The sequence below is a fragment of the Haplochromis burtoni genome, unplaced genomic scaffold, assembly GCF_018398535.1.
Source record: "Haplochromis burtoni strain Fernald_Lab_line unplaced genomic scaffold, NCSU_Asbu1 Contig_284, whole genome shotgun sequence".
Taxonomy (NCBI): Eukaryota; Metazoa; Chordata; class Actinopteri; order Cichliformes; family Cichlidae; genus Haplochromis; species Haplochromis burtoni.
This window is the reverse complement of record NW_024582645.1, coordinates 539,037-552,711: the sequence shown is the minus strand read 5'-3', so window position 1 is coordinate 552,711 and position 13,675 is coordinate 539,037. Positions and strand designations below refer to the sequence as shown.

The following is a 13,675-nucleotide window of genomic DNA, read 5'->3' as shown; positions in this document are numbered from 1 at the left end:
ACGTGTCCTAAAAGCAAAGAGTGTGTGCGTGCGTGCGTGCGTGCGTTTGAACGATCATCACTGCTCTCTTTCACACGTCTATCCTGGCCAAGAGCTGCTCCCTGACTGTGCCAGAAAACATGCTTTTGGCATTGCTGTGGTAATTTGGAAACAGGGCTCCCGGGCTTATAATGCTGATCTGAGATCCAGAGTCTGTAACACTCCGAGTCTGAGAGGGATTCTGAGCAATCAGAGGAGGCAACTTCCATTTGGGAGCCACTTAACAAAAAGAAAAAGAAGAAGAAGAAAAACCTCCTTAAATGTTATAGAAAGGGGAGGGGATAACGTAGTGAGGCTATGTGGGTGTTGAGGGCAAAAAAAGAGAGACAATGAAACGGCTGAAAGAAAGATGTATCAATAGACCAAACTGAGGGGAGGTATCCAGTCATTTATTAAAGGAGAGGCTTTTTTAGGGTGGGGCCGCAGCTTTTGCTGGAGCCAGGCTGTAAGGGAACAAGAAAGAGGAGGAGGAGGAGGTGGGTGAGAAGATGTAGAAGAGAGGAGTGCCGATCTAAAAGAGGTGGTGGTGGTGGTGGGGGGGTCATCACTATGAGTGAGAAGAGGACGAGGAGGCGGAAGAAGAAGAAGGAAAGGAGGAGGAGGAGGAGAGAGAGCGAAAGGGATGATGGAGCGAGGAGGGAGGCAGAAGGGAGGGGTTTAAAGGGTGGGCTCGCAGTCATTGTCAGGCAGCGAGTAAGAAAGAGTGAGAGAGTCGCACCCCGGCAGACTGACGGGAGAGCGCGTGTGTGCAAACTGGGATGAGTAAATGTACTGGGCGGCTTAGCTGTTGATACAGCCAGAGAGAAAAAAGAGAGAGAGAGAGCGAGTGAGCGAGAGAGTGTGTGTGCGCGCGAAAGCGAGCGAGAGAGAGAGAGAGAGAGAGAGAGAGGGAGAGGGTGAGAGAGAAGTGAAAGGGAGAAAAAAGGGAAGAAAAGAAGCAGAGAAGAAAAAGGGAGGATACTACAACTATGCTGTGCTGCATAAGAAGAACCAAACCGGTAAACTGCTCTGATTTGCTTTATTAATATTTTTCAGCTTCACCTCAGTTCTGAACTTTGTGACTGTTGGGTTTGTTTTTTAGTTTTGTCTTTTCTTTTCTTTTTTGCCAATTTTGGTGAGATTAGGAGGCACGAGGTGGGATTAGCCAAAATGTTGGTGTAATTTTCTGTGACTTGAGGCCTGACTTGTCTTTATAGAAATCTATCCACGGAGCACAGACACGCCTAGTTAATGTGATTATCCCGCATGAATGGATGCTGCCACAATGCCTCTCAGACCTCACACCGTACTTGTAGAAAGGCAGCAAGAATGTAATGTGATCCTGGGCCGCCGGTATTCCCTCTTATTGATTAAGTGCTTGAAAAAAGTGAACTATTACTGAATGGCACTTGATAGATTATGTATTGTCTTCAATATCAAAGCTGAAATACTCTGATTTATCCACTAAACCCAATCTCATCCACCGGCGAGTGATGCTTTAGATAAATGACAGTTTTCTCTTAACCTACGCCTTAAACAGGGGCAGGGGAGAGGTCTAGGTATCTTCTGTATTAGTCTTATGTTAAGCAGAAGAAGTGGGTGACAGAGGAAAGTGCATCATTTCCACAGTGTGAAGGGGGGAAAAAAGGGTGGGGTACTGACTGAGTGAGCAGCTCCATCATGTCAGTGGCCTCGAGGGGGGAATACAATGGGAATAAATGAGCATAAATGGATTATCATAGCCCTCCAGCTTTTTGAGTGGTTGCTGTCAATGAAGGGTTCTATGAAGTGAGCACTCATTTAAAAGGGTGTGAAAGGGTGGTGCTGGGTACCCGTGGCCAGTCTCGTCCCGGCAGTGAATATGAAATGAAAGAAAGGTGTTGCACTGAGGTAGCATTTCAGCAGCTGTCGCGGTGGTTCTGCATGTGATCGCGGGCGATGCTCCTGCTGCTATCTCAGAACTGATTAGGGTTTTTATCAGAGCCATAACACGCTGGATTCCGATGGCACTCTGATTGCTTCTTAAATGTCAGCCCGGATGAGTCATATTAGCTCTGGCAGAGAGAGAAAAAGAGGAAAGAAAGGCTTGCCAGATGAACTCCATGCAGGTGGAGCAGGATGCAGGGAGAGAAAGAGGGAGAAACAGAAGCAGGGTGGTGCACATGGAGCTAGATGGAGGGTGAAAAAGGGAGAAGACGCTGATACAGAGGTGAAACAGGGATTGGGACAGGGAGTGGAGGCTGTGAGGTATGGGGCATGGGCGGGGGGGTGGAGGTAGGGAGAGGCATGAATGCAACAAAGCAGAAAGGTGAAGATGGAATGAAACTAGATGGCTGACTACAACTGGCAGATATGTGGTGGAGCGAGAACGTGGTGATGGTGGTGGAGGTGGTGGCTGGAGTAGGTGAGCAGGCGCGAAGATGAGAAAGGGAGCAGCACGAGGAAACATTGAAGGAAGAGAAGCCGGCACGCTGCACACTGCAGCCATGTGGGTGAGGCACTAGCTTTTTTTTTTCCTACGGAAGGCTGTCGCCGCCTCAAGCGTGCACCACAGGGGAGGGTAAAAAAGAAAAAAAACGTCCTCCCAGCCTACAAGCACTTATCTTCGTGCTCCTGCATTTGAGCATAAATGAATCCGGACAGACTGCGCGGTCTTCACGGATGGATGAGCAAAAAGCATGATTTTCTGCTCTGGAGTATGGCAGCGTTGCTGTGGGGTCCCGCCATTGTGGAGTGTTAAGTGCTGTTGCAACATCTCCACTATATGGGAGTGGCTACGGGCACCTAGTTTAAGTCCCATCTGCCTCCCTCGCTTTTTATGCAGCTTTACAACAATATTCAGCTCTCACCTCAACATCTTGAACCCAGCTCCAGGTTGTGCTTATAAGCAGAACTTAAGCAGAATTAAATCCTGCCCAAATGAACTATTCCTCTAACACTCAACTCTCCATCTCTACTTCTTATCACACGTCACCACTAACACAACCACCACCGTGCGCAACCCTTGCCCTTTCCCTCAGGCATCACCTCCTTTTCCTCTCTCCTCTACCCCGTCTCTTATCTGGTTACCTATGGATACAGTGCTCACTCATTTGCAGTGTGTGACTGGCTGCTCTCTTGCCCAGGTCACTCTTGAAAACAAGGTTTTTAGTCTCAACTGAGACTTTCCTCTGCTTTAGGCTGTAATAAAGAAAGAAAGAAACAAACATATATATCTCCAGCCCCCGATGAGATCAGTGGCGATTGCAGAGCCTTTGTTCAGCCAGAGAGCTGATGTAAGTGAATTAAAGGCTGCTCCAGAGGACGTAATGAGGCCGGCATATGGCTGCTTATTAGTTGCTGTGGAGCATCTTTTCCCGGGCCATTGTAAAAGAAACAGTGCATCCTTTACGGCTGCTCATCAATTCACCGTCAAAGGAAGAGGAAAAAAGCGCGAGAGGAGGGAGAGATGGTGAGAGACGGCGAGCGGGGGCTGTGGCAGTCACCACCTGAGCCCCCCTCTCCTCATCTGCAGGAGATAGCCGGCTAAAAGGGTGTGGTGCTCCGCTGTGCCTATGTGTGTGTATGTGTGTGTGTGAGAGAGGGAGAATGAGTGGGTAGCAGTTTGCTCATGGAGAGTGAAAGACGACAGGGAGAGAAAGAGGGAGATATTCAGCAGTTCCAGACAGCAGTTCAGTCTTTGCTGTCTGGACGGCTCCTGCAGGAAAGCAGACACGGCCACAGAAATCGCGCCGAAGACAAGATAGAGGTGCCATTGCAGAGAGAAACGTGTGCCACCGGCAAGGGTGGCTGACAGTCTCTCCACCTGCTCGGTGGAGCTGTGGTAATATGACAACTGCTCGGTGGAGTTTTTCCATTTTATTTCAAGGAGTGCCAGTGCGCTATACAGTCTGTTTTATGACTTCTAATTTTATTACATACAAGCCTCCCATATTAAAGTGCAGCTGCACCTGTTGGCTTGGCGATAATAAAAAAAGGGGTGTCTGCAAAGCAAGCATCTCCATTATGCATGCAAATATTACCTTTAATATTTCTCTCCTCTCTCGCTTGAGGCATTCAATGCTGGGTGAAGTGGAGAGGCAAAAATCTCAAGACTTGAATGGATTGCAATAGTAATAGTAATAATATTAATAAGTAAGAAAAACCCCAACATTATCATTAGACAGCATGCACGAATGCATTAGTGTGAGTTGCGGTCCGATGGCACTAACCTCGCTGCTTCCACTGTGTCTTCCCCTCCCCCCCCGCCTCCTGAAACAAGTCCCTAATGGCACTCTAAATGAGGCAGTGGGAAGGTGGTGGATTGTTACTTGTGTCACCATTGGGGGGATGGTGCGTGTGTGAGTGTGTGGTTATGGATAAAGCCATTGACTGTGGGGTGTGGTTCTTACAACAGCCGGTGCCCACCCAAGGACAGAGGCGGACAGGGAGAGAGGCTCAGACTGCAGCTGTAATAGACACATCCAGCCAGTCAGATAATGCACTGAGCGCATTTCACCATGTCCATTTATTATCTTTGCAGACAAATCCGACAGAGAGGGTGTGTGTGTGTCCTGTGGTGAATGGCACTCTTGCATTTTGATAACCCGTGAACTAGATTCTCTCGTCACAGGTCAGCTGCTTTTATAGCACAGTGTCAGTTTATCCTGGAGCAAGCCTTTTTAATGTTGCTACATCATACTACAGCTAATATAATTGCACAAAGATTGCATAATTGCTGGCTTCATAATCTTGCAAGAATAGCACTATTACGTTGCAAACATTCCACATTTTCTTGGAGATTAAAAGCAGTTTTTCAGCGGTTAAAGTAGTGTATCTATGGCAACCAGAACGACTGTGTGCAAATAGCAAGCACTGCAGGCTAATTGTAGTAAGCCATTTGACTAACTCATAATGCAAATATGTTGTCTCACTGCAAATTAATCAAGGAAGAGTTTAAACAGCCACTAAGTCTTGCCTTATTTATGAATGGAGATGTGCACCACATAGACGCCGGGTGCAAAAGCGCCTGCAGGGAGGGTACGTGACCGGGGTTCAATTACCGGTCAGAGGCTTCAAGGTGCAGGTCTTAAATGATGTGCAATGATGCTTCTGTTTGGGATTTAAATACAGTGCAGGCAAATGTCAGCTGTGCTGGGTCAAGTAATCTTTGGTTTTGCATCTCAGAAGTGAATCCATGAAGAAGAAGAAAAAAAATCACAGCACGGCATTTTTTTATTTTTATTTTTTGAAGGGTGATGCACACACAAGTATCAATAATTCAAGTGATGACGCTCCAGCTGTGGTCAAACTGTGATGGTGATGCTTCTTCCTGTCTTCGTACCACCAGATGAGATCATCTGGTGCTCCTCTGGTATTTTATCACATTTCCCCAACCTCTAACGTAAATGACATCGCTCTTCTGTTCCAATAATGATGTCATACCCCTTATTCCCAAACACCCTTCATCCATCGCTTTCTCTTTCTCCGTCTGACTCACTGAACCCAGCCAGTAAGTAATTCTATTAAGAGTTAAGTGCTCGGGTCAGATTTTTGGCAATTGTAAGCACCTATGAGATCAGACACAATAAAAGCCCAATAAGTCACTGGAGACGTGCATATTATTAAGAGCAGAGGGTGTGGTGGTGGTGGTGGTGCTTTGTCTGCCTGCTCTCTGTTCTGCTGAAGTTTATTTCCACACCCACTGGCCGGTAGCTTGTTTAGCTCCAGTTCAGATTTTAAATGTGAATCACTACATTTAAGTGTGTATTTCATTTATCTGTCTTATAATTTCACACTGCACAATATTACTCTGGAAGACTGTGTATATTAACCCGAACCCGGGGGAATAAAGGCGGAGGAGCTGAATATACCAATACAGCTGCACCTTGCCCTCGCTGCTCCAATATTGCACTGACACACTGACCCTGAGGAAGACGTGTTGATTTAGGGCCTCGGGGTCTTAAATCACTCCACACAGATGTGATCCCTCACACAGGCTGTCCAAGTCAAAGCTCATATCCTACATAATGACACACTGGGAGAGCATACATAGGGGGTGGATGCAGAGGCACGAAAGCTCTTTCCACCCAGATTCATTGGCCTTAAACAAGACGTTGCCAGATCTCGGTGACACAGACATTAATGTAAGCACATACATTTTACCCCTTTGCCCCCTACCGCCACACCCTGCCGCTGCTACCGTTGCTTCATCGCATCCCTGGCTTTTCCATGCTGATTACTCCACCTGATTTACGAGTTCCTATTGGCCCGCTCCCCCCGAGGGGTCAGGCGCACTGCCAATCAGGGTGACATATAGTCTTTCATAGCACCGAACAGCAGACAGGCCCTGTGATGAGTTAGCACTCTGGTTGTCAAGGTAACCTTTGATGGTTGGGAGGGGTATGGCAGTGAATGGTGAGGAGATTGTAGCAGGGAGCTCGTTCCCTAGCAGCCAGACACGGAGCTGCTATATACTGTACCCAGAGAATAAAGATTGGCTCCAATTTTGAGCACTGCTCATAATTTTGAGGATATCATTAGCAGAGACTGCAGGAAAGATTAATGGATGCCACGGAGAGCGTCTACATTTAAGTTTAATTATTCACTAAATCTATTTTCAGGGTTATTATCAGGAGGACAATATCAGCCTCATGCCTGGGTTGAATAACTGCAATAAATGCCCGGAGACACTTGTCACAACCTAAAATCACAGTGCCTTGGATTTATTATGTGGAGACAATAAATCTCCTCACTCTGGCACATGAAATGATAAAATGCTGTAGAGTCAAGCTAAGCCTTGATACCTGGAAGGACCAAAATAAATAAATAAATAAATAAATAAAAAATAGATTGTGTTGTTTTCTCACTTTGTTTTTCCATTTGGTATAACTGATGCTACACAGTCTGCATGCTGCTTGACGGTTTGTGTTCTTTTGCTTCATTACACTTATTCACGTTCATTTGAGGCTTTCGATTGGTTCCAACACCTGCGAGAGAATATTTTACCTTGATTTGTTTGCCTATTCATTTGGAATGTACTGATTCATTTTGTGTTGCCACTTTCAGTGCTCATCATTCATTCCTTTATTTGATTTGATTTCTTTTCATTAGATTTATATGACTCATAGCACAACCCACTATTTGATGGACAGCTTTGGATCCAGTAACCGAAGGTAATATCAAGGAAAGACTTTCAATATTACCCTGTCTCCTGTCCTACTCCTAACTCTGCTCCTCATCTCATCCCGCACTTTTATTCTAAACATGTCCTGAAATTTTAACCTTTTCCCAGCCTATGATTGTCATGTAATGGTTAGAAATATATATATATTTATTAAGCTTTCCCATTTCACGATATACACTTTTTTCTTTTCTTGACTTCTGACCTTTCAGTTTGACTATTTTTTACATACTTTAGCAAACAGAAATAAAGCATGCCTTCTCGTGATCAAACAGCATGCCAACAAAAAGAGGGATAGACACACACAAACACAGCAACAACTGGACACTAGCAAAATAAAGACATTCAGCGCAACCTTTTCAACTCTTGCAGTAAATGTTAACCTGGTATGTTGTCTATCGCCTGCCAGGTGGAGAAGAATGAGGAGGCGGACCAGAAGATTGAACAGGATGGCACCACCAACAAACCCGAGGACAAGGCCCACAAGGCTGCCACCAAAATACAGGCCAGCTTCCGTGGACATATAACTCGGAAAAAGATGAAAGACGGAGAGGAGGAGAAAGAGGGTGACAGTCCTGCTGCTGCAGAGGAGGCAACAGAGGGAGGAGAGGAGGCAAAGAAAGCGGAGGGAGAGGAGGCACCTGCTAAGCAGGATGAAGCCGCAGGAGAAGAGGCTAAGAAGGAGGAAGAGGAGACAAACCAAGCCAAAAGCCCTGTGGCAGACAAGCCAGCTAACTCTCCGGCAGCTGCTGCCACAGCAACTTCTCCTGTAGCGGCCGCCCCGGCTGCTGCGTCTCCCACGGCCGCTGCAGCGCCCTCTGAAACCAAGAAAGAGGAGCCAAAAGCGGAGGAGAAAGCTGAGGAGAAGCCCAAAGAGGTGGAGGCCCCAGCCAAGAGTCCCACCACGGCCACAGCTGAAGAGAAGAAGGAGGAGAAGAGCGAAGAGAAAAAGGAGGAGGCCAGACAAGCCGACGTGCCTGCTGCTGTCAGTCCGACAGCTGAGAAGGAGGAGCCTAACCAAACAAAAGGTAAACAAGGTATGCAGAATAGGAGAGAGCTCCATGTGGTCAGGAAGAAAGGTTTACCAGCACATTCTCACTTATGCACATGTTCGTGAGGGCAGTGAGTTCAGGGCTAAAAATAGTTCCAGCCACTTCCACCAATCAAAAAGAAATTACTTACTGTAAATATAAAATCGAGAAGAATAGGTGAGCTTTTACACAGTCTGCTTGGCAGGCTCCACAGGACATAGCCGCTTGGTGTGTCTTTGGGATTTAGAGATATTTGGCAGTGCTCCACCATTCACTGGTTAACACAGAGACACAGCTCAATATAAGATTAGACAGCCTTGTAGCTCAGCCTCTGCAAGGTGAAAACTCCATACTGATTAGACAGAGGCCGGCATAGAAAATGATAAGCACTGGTCAAGAGTGTGGTACAGAGTGATATTGTTATACTGGGAATGATCAAAGCTATTGATAAAAAGCAATGTGTTGTTTGCATAATGTAAAAGCAGCATGAATTATAAATCACTGAGGTTAATAAAGCTCTCAGATGCCTTCACACGAGGTGTGATATATTAACCTGACTGCTACCATAGTTATGAAAAACGGTTGTAATGGATGACCCAGTTAAACTTCTTTTTTTTAAAGTACATCACGTTAAACTATTTGGTAAAAAAAAAAAGAAGTCTTCCAGCACTGTCATGTGATGTCCAATTACAGCAGGAATGTGGACCTGAGAAGAAACTGGAGATTAAATGATATTATTCCACTGATACAACACTGTCACAAGATACACTTGACATGAACTCATATTTCTGGTACAAGGACTCTCAGACTGGGTCAGACAGGTAGTTAATGGAGCATGCTCAGTCTGGAGCTGGTGGGGGCGTGAGGTGGGAAACACACACACACATGCATACACCAACTGGAGAACTACACAGAAAGTAGGTCACCTAGGCAGCACTGTCTCCCTGTTGTCATAGTTACCACCTCGATGGGATAGCTGGCCTGCATGGAGCAGTGCGGGTAGAACAGGTGCTCTGATTTAAATGAATGATTAATGATCCCTACTGGTCACGATCCGCACTGGGGAAGTCTGCCATAAACAAACACTACTTGACAAAGATCTGCTTATTAAGAATTCACTGCTGTCTACAATCTGCTTAACTTACCAAAGTGACTCAGAGACCAAAATTAATATTTATGACCAAATCGCTCCGTTAAGGTTTGTTGCACACAGAAAAGACTCACATCCACAAGGATGCTGGGTACTCTATGAGGCGGACTCGATGTCACAAATTCTTATCGAATTCCTGCACTTATAGAGCACTTCTCTTACATTAAAAGGTGGCAACAGATTCATTAATAATGAAAAGAAATAGTAGATTAATTTGGAAAACTAAAAAGAGGAGGCAGGAAAAATAAGTTAAAAACATTAAAGAAAACACTAGAACTTAACTAGAAAAAGTGATGCGTAGTAGAAACAGATTCTCTCTATAAACAAGCCATCAGTGATGTTGGACTGTCCAGATGTACTGACTCAGAGACGATATAGAAAGATGATTTCTTTATTTGATAAAGCTGACTCTGTAGCGTTTTCAGTGGGATTAATGTTTCGTTCCTCATCCAAGTGACTTCTTCAGTCTCCACTCCAGACTGAGTCAGATGTATTTTAGTTTTTGTTTTGGCACAGCGAGCAGCAGTGAGCAGGGGGATTTCAGGGTGCTACAGAGTGAAAACCCTAGAGTGACATAAGGTTTTTATATGTATCTAGTGAATTCTAACTCTTTTTTGGGAAACAGAGCATTGAAGCTGCTAAAAGCAGATTATAGACTATATTAAATAATAAACACATAAACAAGCTGCAACGTACCTTTAATGAAATATATATGCAGATGAAGACTTAGATCAGAATCAGTTGTAACACCAGATATGTGGTTCTCAAGAGCTCATTATAATGCTAAGAGTTGGGTGTCATCTGCATAGCAGTGAAATTAATACCATGCTTATGGATATTGGCACTTTTATCAGCTTTTTTCAGATATGAACATGTTTACATTCAAAATCCGATTTATCTGGACTTACCTGCTTTACATCTGAATGAACGTCCTGGTCGATTATGAGACCACAGTCTAACCAGATCAGACCTATTAATGTTTGCCCAGCACTTTTAAAATGACACAATATCTGAAAGCAGGCTGTCATATTAAGACAGGCTTGTACATCTTTAGAAGTTCTCTCTCACATCTTTGTGAATGGCTTGTGTTAGTAGAGCGTGCCCTAAACTACATTAACGTGCATATAATAGCATTTTATCTCATCAACTCTGATTGTAAATCCAAAAAAGATTAAAAAAGGATGCCATTTCCAGTTCAGTAGAGATTTCAGTCTCTCTTTGAGAATGAGGGGTGGCACTAGCTCTCTCTGATCTCAGATTTTAGTGACAATGATGGAGAAAAGCAACCATTCAAAAGTGTGGTTACACTTCACTTGAGTCAATGGTCACAAATGCAACAAGTCTTTTGCTGCGTGGCTGTTTTTGTAACTCTCCTGCATATGTTTCAATGAAGCTATGAGAACCATTTATGTAAAACATACCTCAGTGCGAATGACAGAATTTAAAGCTGGCGATGTTATCAGTCTCATGTTTGAAAAGAGCTTTTGCGCTTCATATTTTTTCTGCCATGGTCTCATTAGTCTTATTTACTAAAGACTAAGAGGTCAGTGGGTAGAAATGATGAAACACTTATAAATGTTTGTTTCCCTGTCTGCAATCTTCATACACAAACCCAGCAGCAAAGCTAAACTGTCACTTCAGCCGGTAACTGGTGTATGAAAGTGAGCTCGCGCTGATGTCAGACACAAGAAATGACGGGCTTTGGCTCTGTAAATTGGGTGAAATTGGATTTGCATCGCACAGTTCAGTGGCTGTAGTGAAGGACATTCTCAAATCTGTCACAGTGGCTAACAAGCTAATTATCTCTTACCTGGAAGATCTGCCATGAGTCATGCTGTCTTGAGTCACACACACAATCGCGCATTAGTGCAGACACCGTTGCCCCACTTCTCTCTTTCCCTCCCTCCCTCGCCCTCCCACACACAAACACACGCACACACCAGGAGACATGCACCCTGGTCTCCATTGCAATGATATCATTCCTTGATGTCTCCTCCTCCTAATAAAAGAATATGATCTCATCGGGGTGTGACATCACCCCGATGAGATCACTCGGATAATGAGTTTGGGCAGGAACAACAAAGACCCCAAAATCAGTGTAGCTCCTGCATAGTGCAAGAAGGTCTTTATTAAGTATAAATGAGAATGTCTTTGCTTTTTTGGAGCTAAAAAGTGCACCAGCTACAGGATTATTAAAGAAGGATATTATGATTTAATGTTGAAAAATATAAAGTACCTGAGCAAGAATCCCCATTAGCATTTGCTTTGTGATGTATCACGGATTGCTACTCAGCAGTGTGCACCTCTTAGCAAGTTATCGTTGCCTGCTATCATAGTGCAGTGCACTCTGGGCATCACACTGTATCAGATGTGACAGGCCAAGATGCTCCTGTTAGCTTTGTGATGCCCGTTCAAATGCTTCATGGGTCCATTAGGAGCAAGCTCTTCTTTTATTATTTACACAGTCAGTGCGGGCTTCAGACATGCTCTCAGTTTAAGTGGAGCTGACACATTGTGAACAACACAGAATTCCATGTGCGAATTATTTTTTTTTAGAGGGAAGATGTGAATATTTTGAGAATTTCCGAATGTTACATGGCTTTTTTTTCATATAGAGGGTGAAATATTTAAAACATCAAAAGTTACTGCTCATGAGTGAAATCTTTGAAGCTCTGTATCTCAGGCGCCCCAGACAGAGCTTTATTACTCTACTCGCAATGTAAAACCACCTCTCCACCTCTCCTCTTCTCTTCTTTCTCCACCCTCCTTTCATCTATCCCGCCCCAAACCCCTTCTCTCTACCCTTACACCCTCTACCCCCACCACTTCTTACATTAAGATGCTGCGGAGGAGTCTAAAGGAGAGGAGGCCACCCCGGCAGATGCAGAGGCGGAGGCCACCGAGTCCAAGGATGCTTAAGGCTAAAGTCTAACTTAATGAAAGCAGAATTAAAAGTATGAAGAATACCACAAAAACGAAAAATCTAAAAAGGTTGCTCTTTGCCTTCTCAATGTGAAGGCAGTCCGTTTCTATTTGTTTGTCATTTTTTGTGTGGCAATGATTTTCTCATGTTGGGGGAGTTTCCAGCGTGAAGTTTTTTGGCTCAAGCTAACACTGTACTATGCGCAAGTGATGACGATGCTGACGACGACGGTGATGATGATGTTGATGTTGCTGATGTTTATGAAAAGCGACTCTTACCGTGATGGTGATGATGTCGAGATGGATGATTTCATTTGGTACATCTTCACTATTTGATGTAAAACCCGGGGGTGGAATGAACGCTTCCAACTGGATATTTACACATTTAAAATTTCAAAAAAAGAATGCATTGCCAATGCGCCGTATTGTATTTGCATTGTAATGCACTTTCTTTCTTCAGACACATTTTGCAAATGAAATCCGTATTGCAAATGCACGCACAAAAAGACAACCAGGTTTATAGATGCAATTCATGTTTTCGACACGATCCAAGTGTACTGAGAACACAACAAAGAGGTAATGTACTGACACACTGAATGGATAATAGAATGTATGATTAAATGTGTGACATTTCCAGTTGGGGCAGCTTTATCCTGAATCCCAAAAACAATATTTACTCAACTTTCTCTATTCTGCTTGAGTCATTCAAGCTTGGTTTACACCCCTTTTACAAACTCTGTTTACTCACAGTTACAGTAAATAAAGGACCTATTGCCATTTAAATGATGTGATCATATAATAAAAACTCTAGAAATCAACTATATTATTGATGTAACTGGCTCTTACATATTACAATTTGTGCTCTGCCAACCAAACGTGAGGCCATAGCATGAACCATTGAACCAGATGCATGATGGGAACTCTCCCTCTGAGAGGAACTTTTTCGCAGTCACAAAAAACTTAAGAGGTGTGGCGGCTTCTTTTTTGATGTCTTTGGTGTTGTTATGACAGTTTATATGAATTGGAAAAATACTCTTGCACTGATGTTACAAAAAAAGATTAAGAGAAAAATCAAACAAATGAGCAAACAACAACAACAAAAAAATTTCCTATGTTCCAGTGAGTGCAATGTCCAGTTTCAATCTTATCGAGGAGTTCAAACTTGTGAGAAAAAAAAATATGAAAAAAATAAAAAATGGTTTCAATGTCTGTTTTCAAAATAAAGCAAATGTGCCAATTACCATCATAAGCTGTGGAGTTTGTTTAAAGCCTGATAGAAACATATTGTCACTTTGAAGCACCCGGCAGTTTCCAATAATCATGTTTATTTTCCACTGAATCCATCACGAAACCACACATGTGTGGTTTTATTATAACTCTTGCCCCATGATA

The 13,675-nt window shown here is 43.9% G+C and overlaps 1 protein-coding gene across 2 annotated transcripts; it reads left to right on the top strand.

The window, feature by feature from the left end:
• Positions 1–702: 702 nt before the first annotated feature.
• gap43 (growth associated protein 43) lies at positions 703–13,548 on the top strand. Of its 2 annotated transcripts, none has more exons than XM_014340121.2 (3): positions 703–1,037; positions 7,590–8,217; positions 12,201–13,548. In XM_014340121.2, the coding sequence occupies exons 1-3, from the start codon at positions 1,008–1,010 to the stop codon at positions 12,278–12,280; spliced, it is 738 nt and encodes a 245-aa protein (XP_014195607.1). In that variant the 5' UTR covers positions 703–1,007; the 3' UTR covers positions 12,281–13,548. The 2 variants fall into 2 exon arrangements, with proteins under 2 accessions (XP_014195607.1, XP_005942506.1); XM_005942444.3 differs by having other exon boundaries at positions 706–1,037; positions 7,590–8,208.
• Positions 13,549–13,675: the final 127 nt, after the last annotated feature.

Excerpts from the sequence above, each read along its gene's own strand:
- gap43 (XM_014340121.2), top strand. The coding sequence starts at position 1,008 with ATGCTGTGCTGCATAAGAAGAACCAAACCG. Across the intron at positions 1,038-7,589 it reads GCATAAGAAGAACCAAACCG|GTGGAGAAGAATGAGGAGGC; the intron begins GTAAACTGCTCT and ends ATCGCCTGCCAG. Across the intron at positions 8,218-12,200 it reads CCAAACAAAAGGTAAACAAG|ATGCTGCGGAGGAGTCTAAA; the intron begins GTATGCAGAATA and ends TCTTACATTAAG.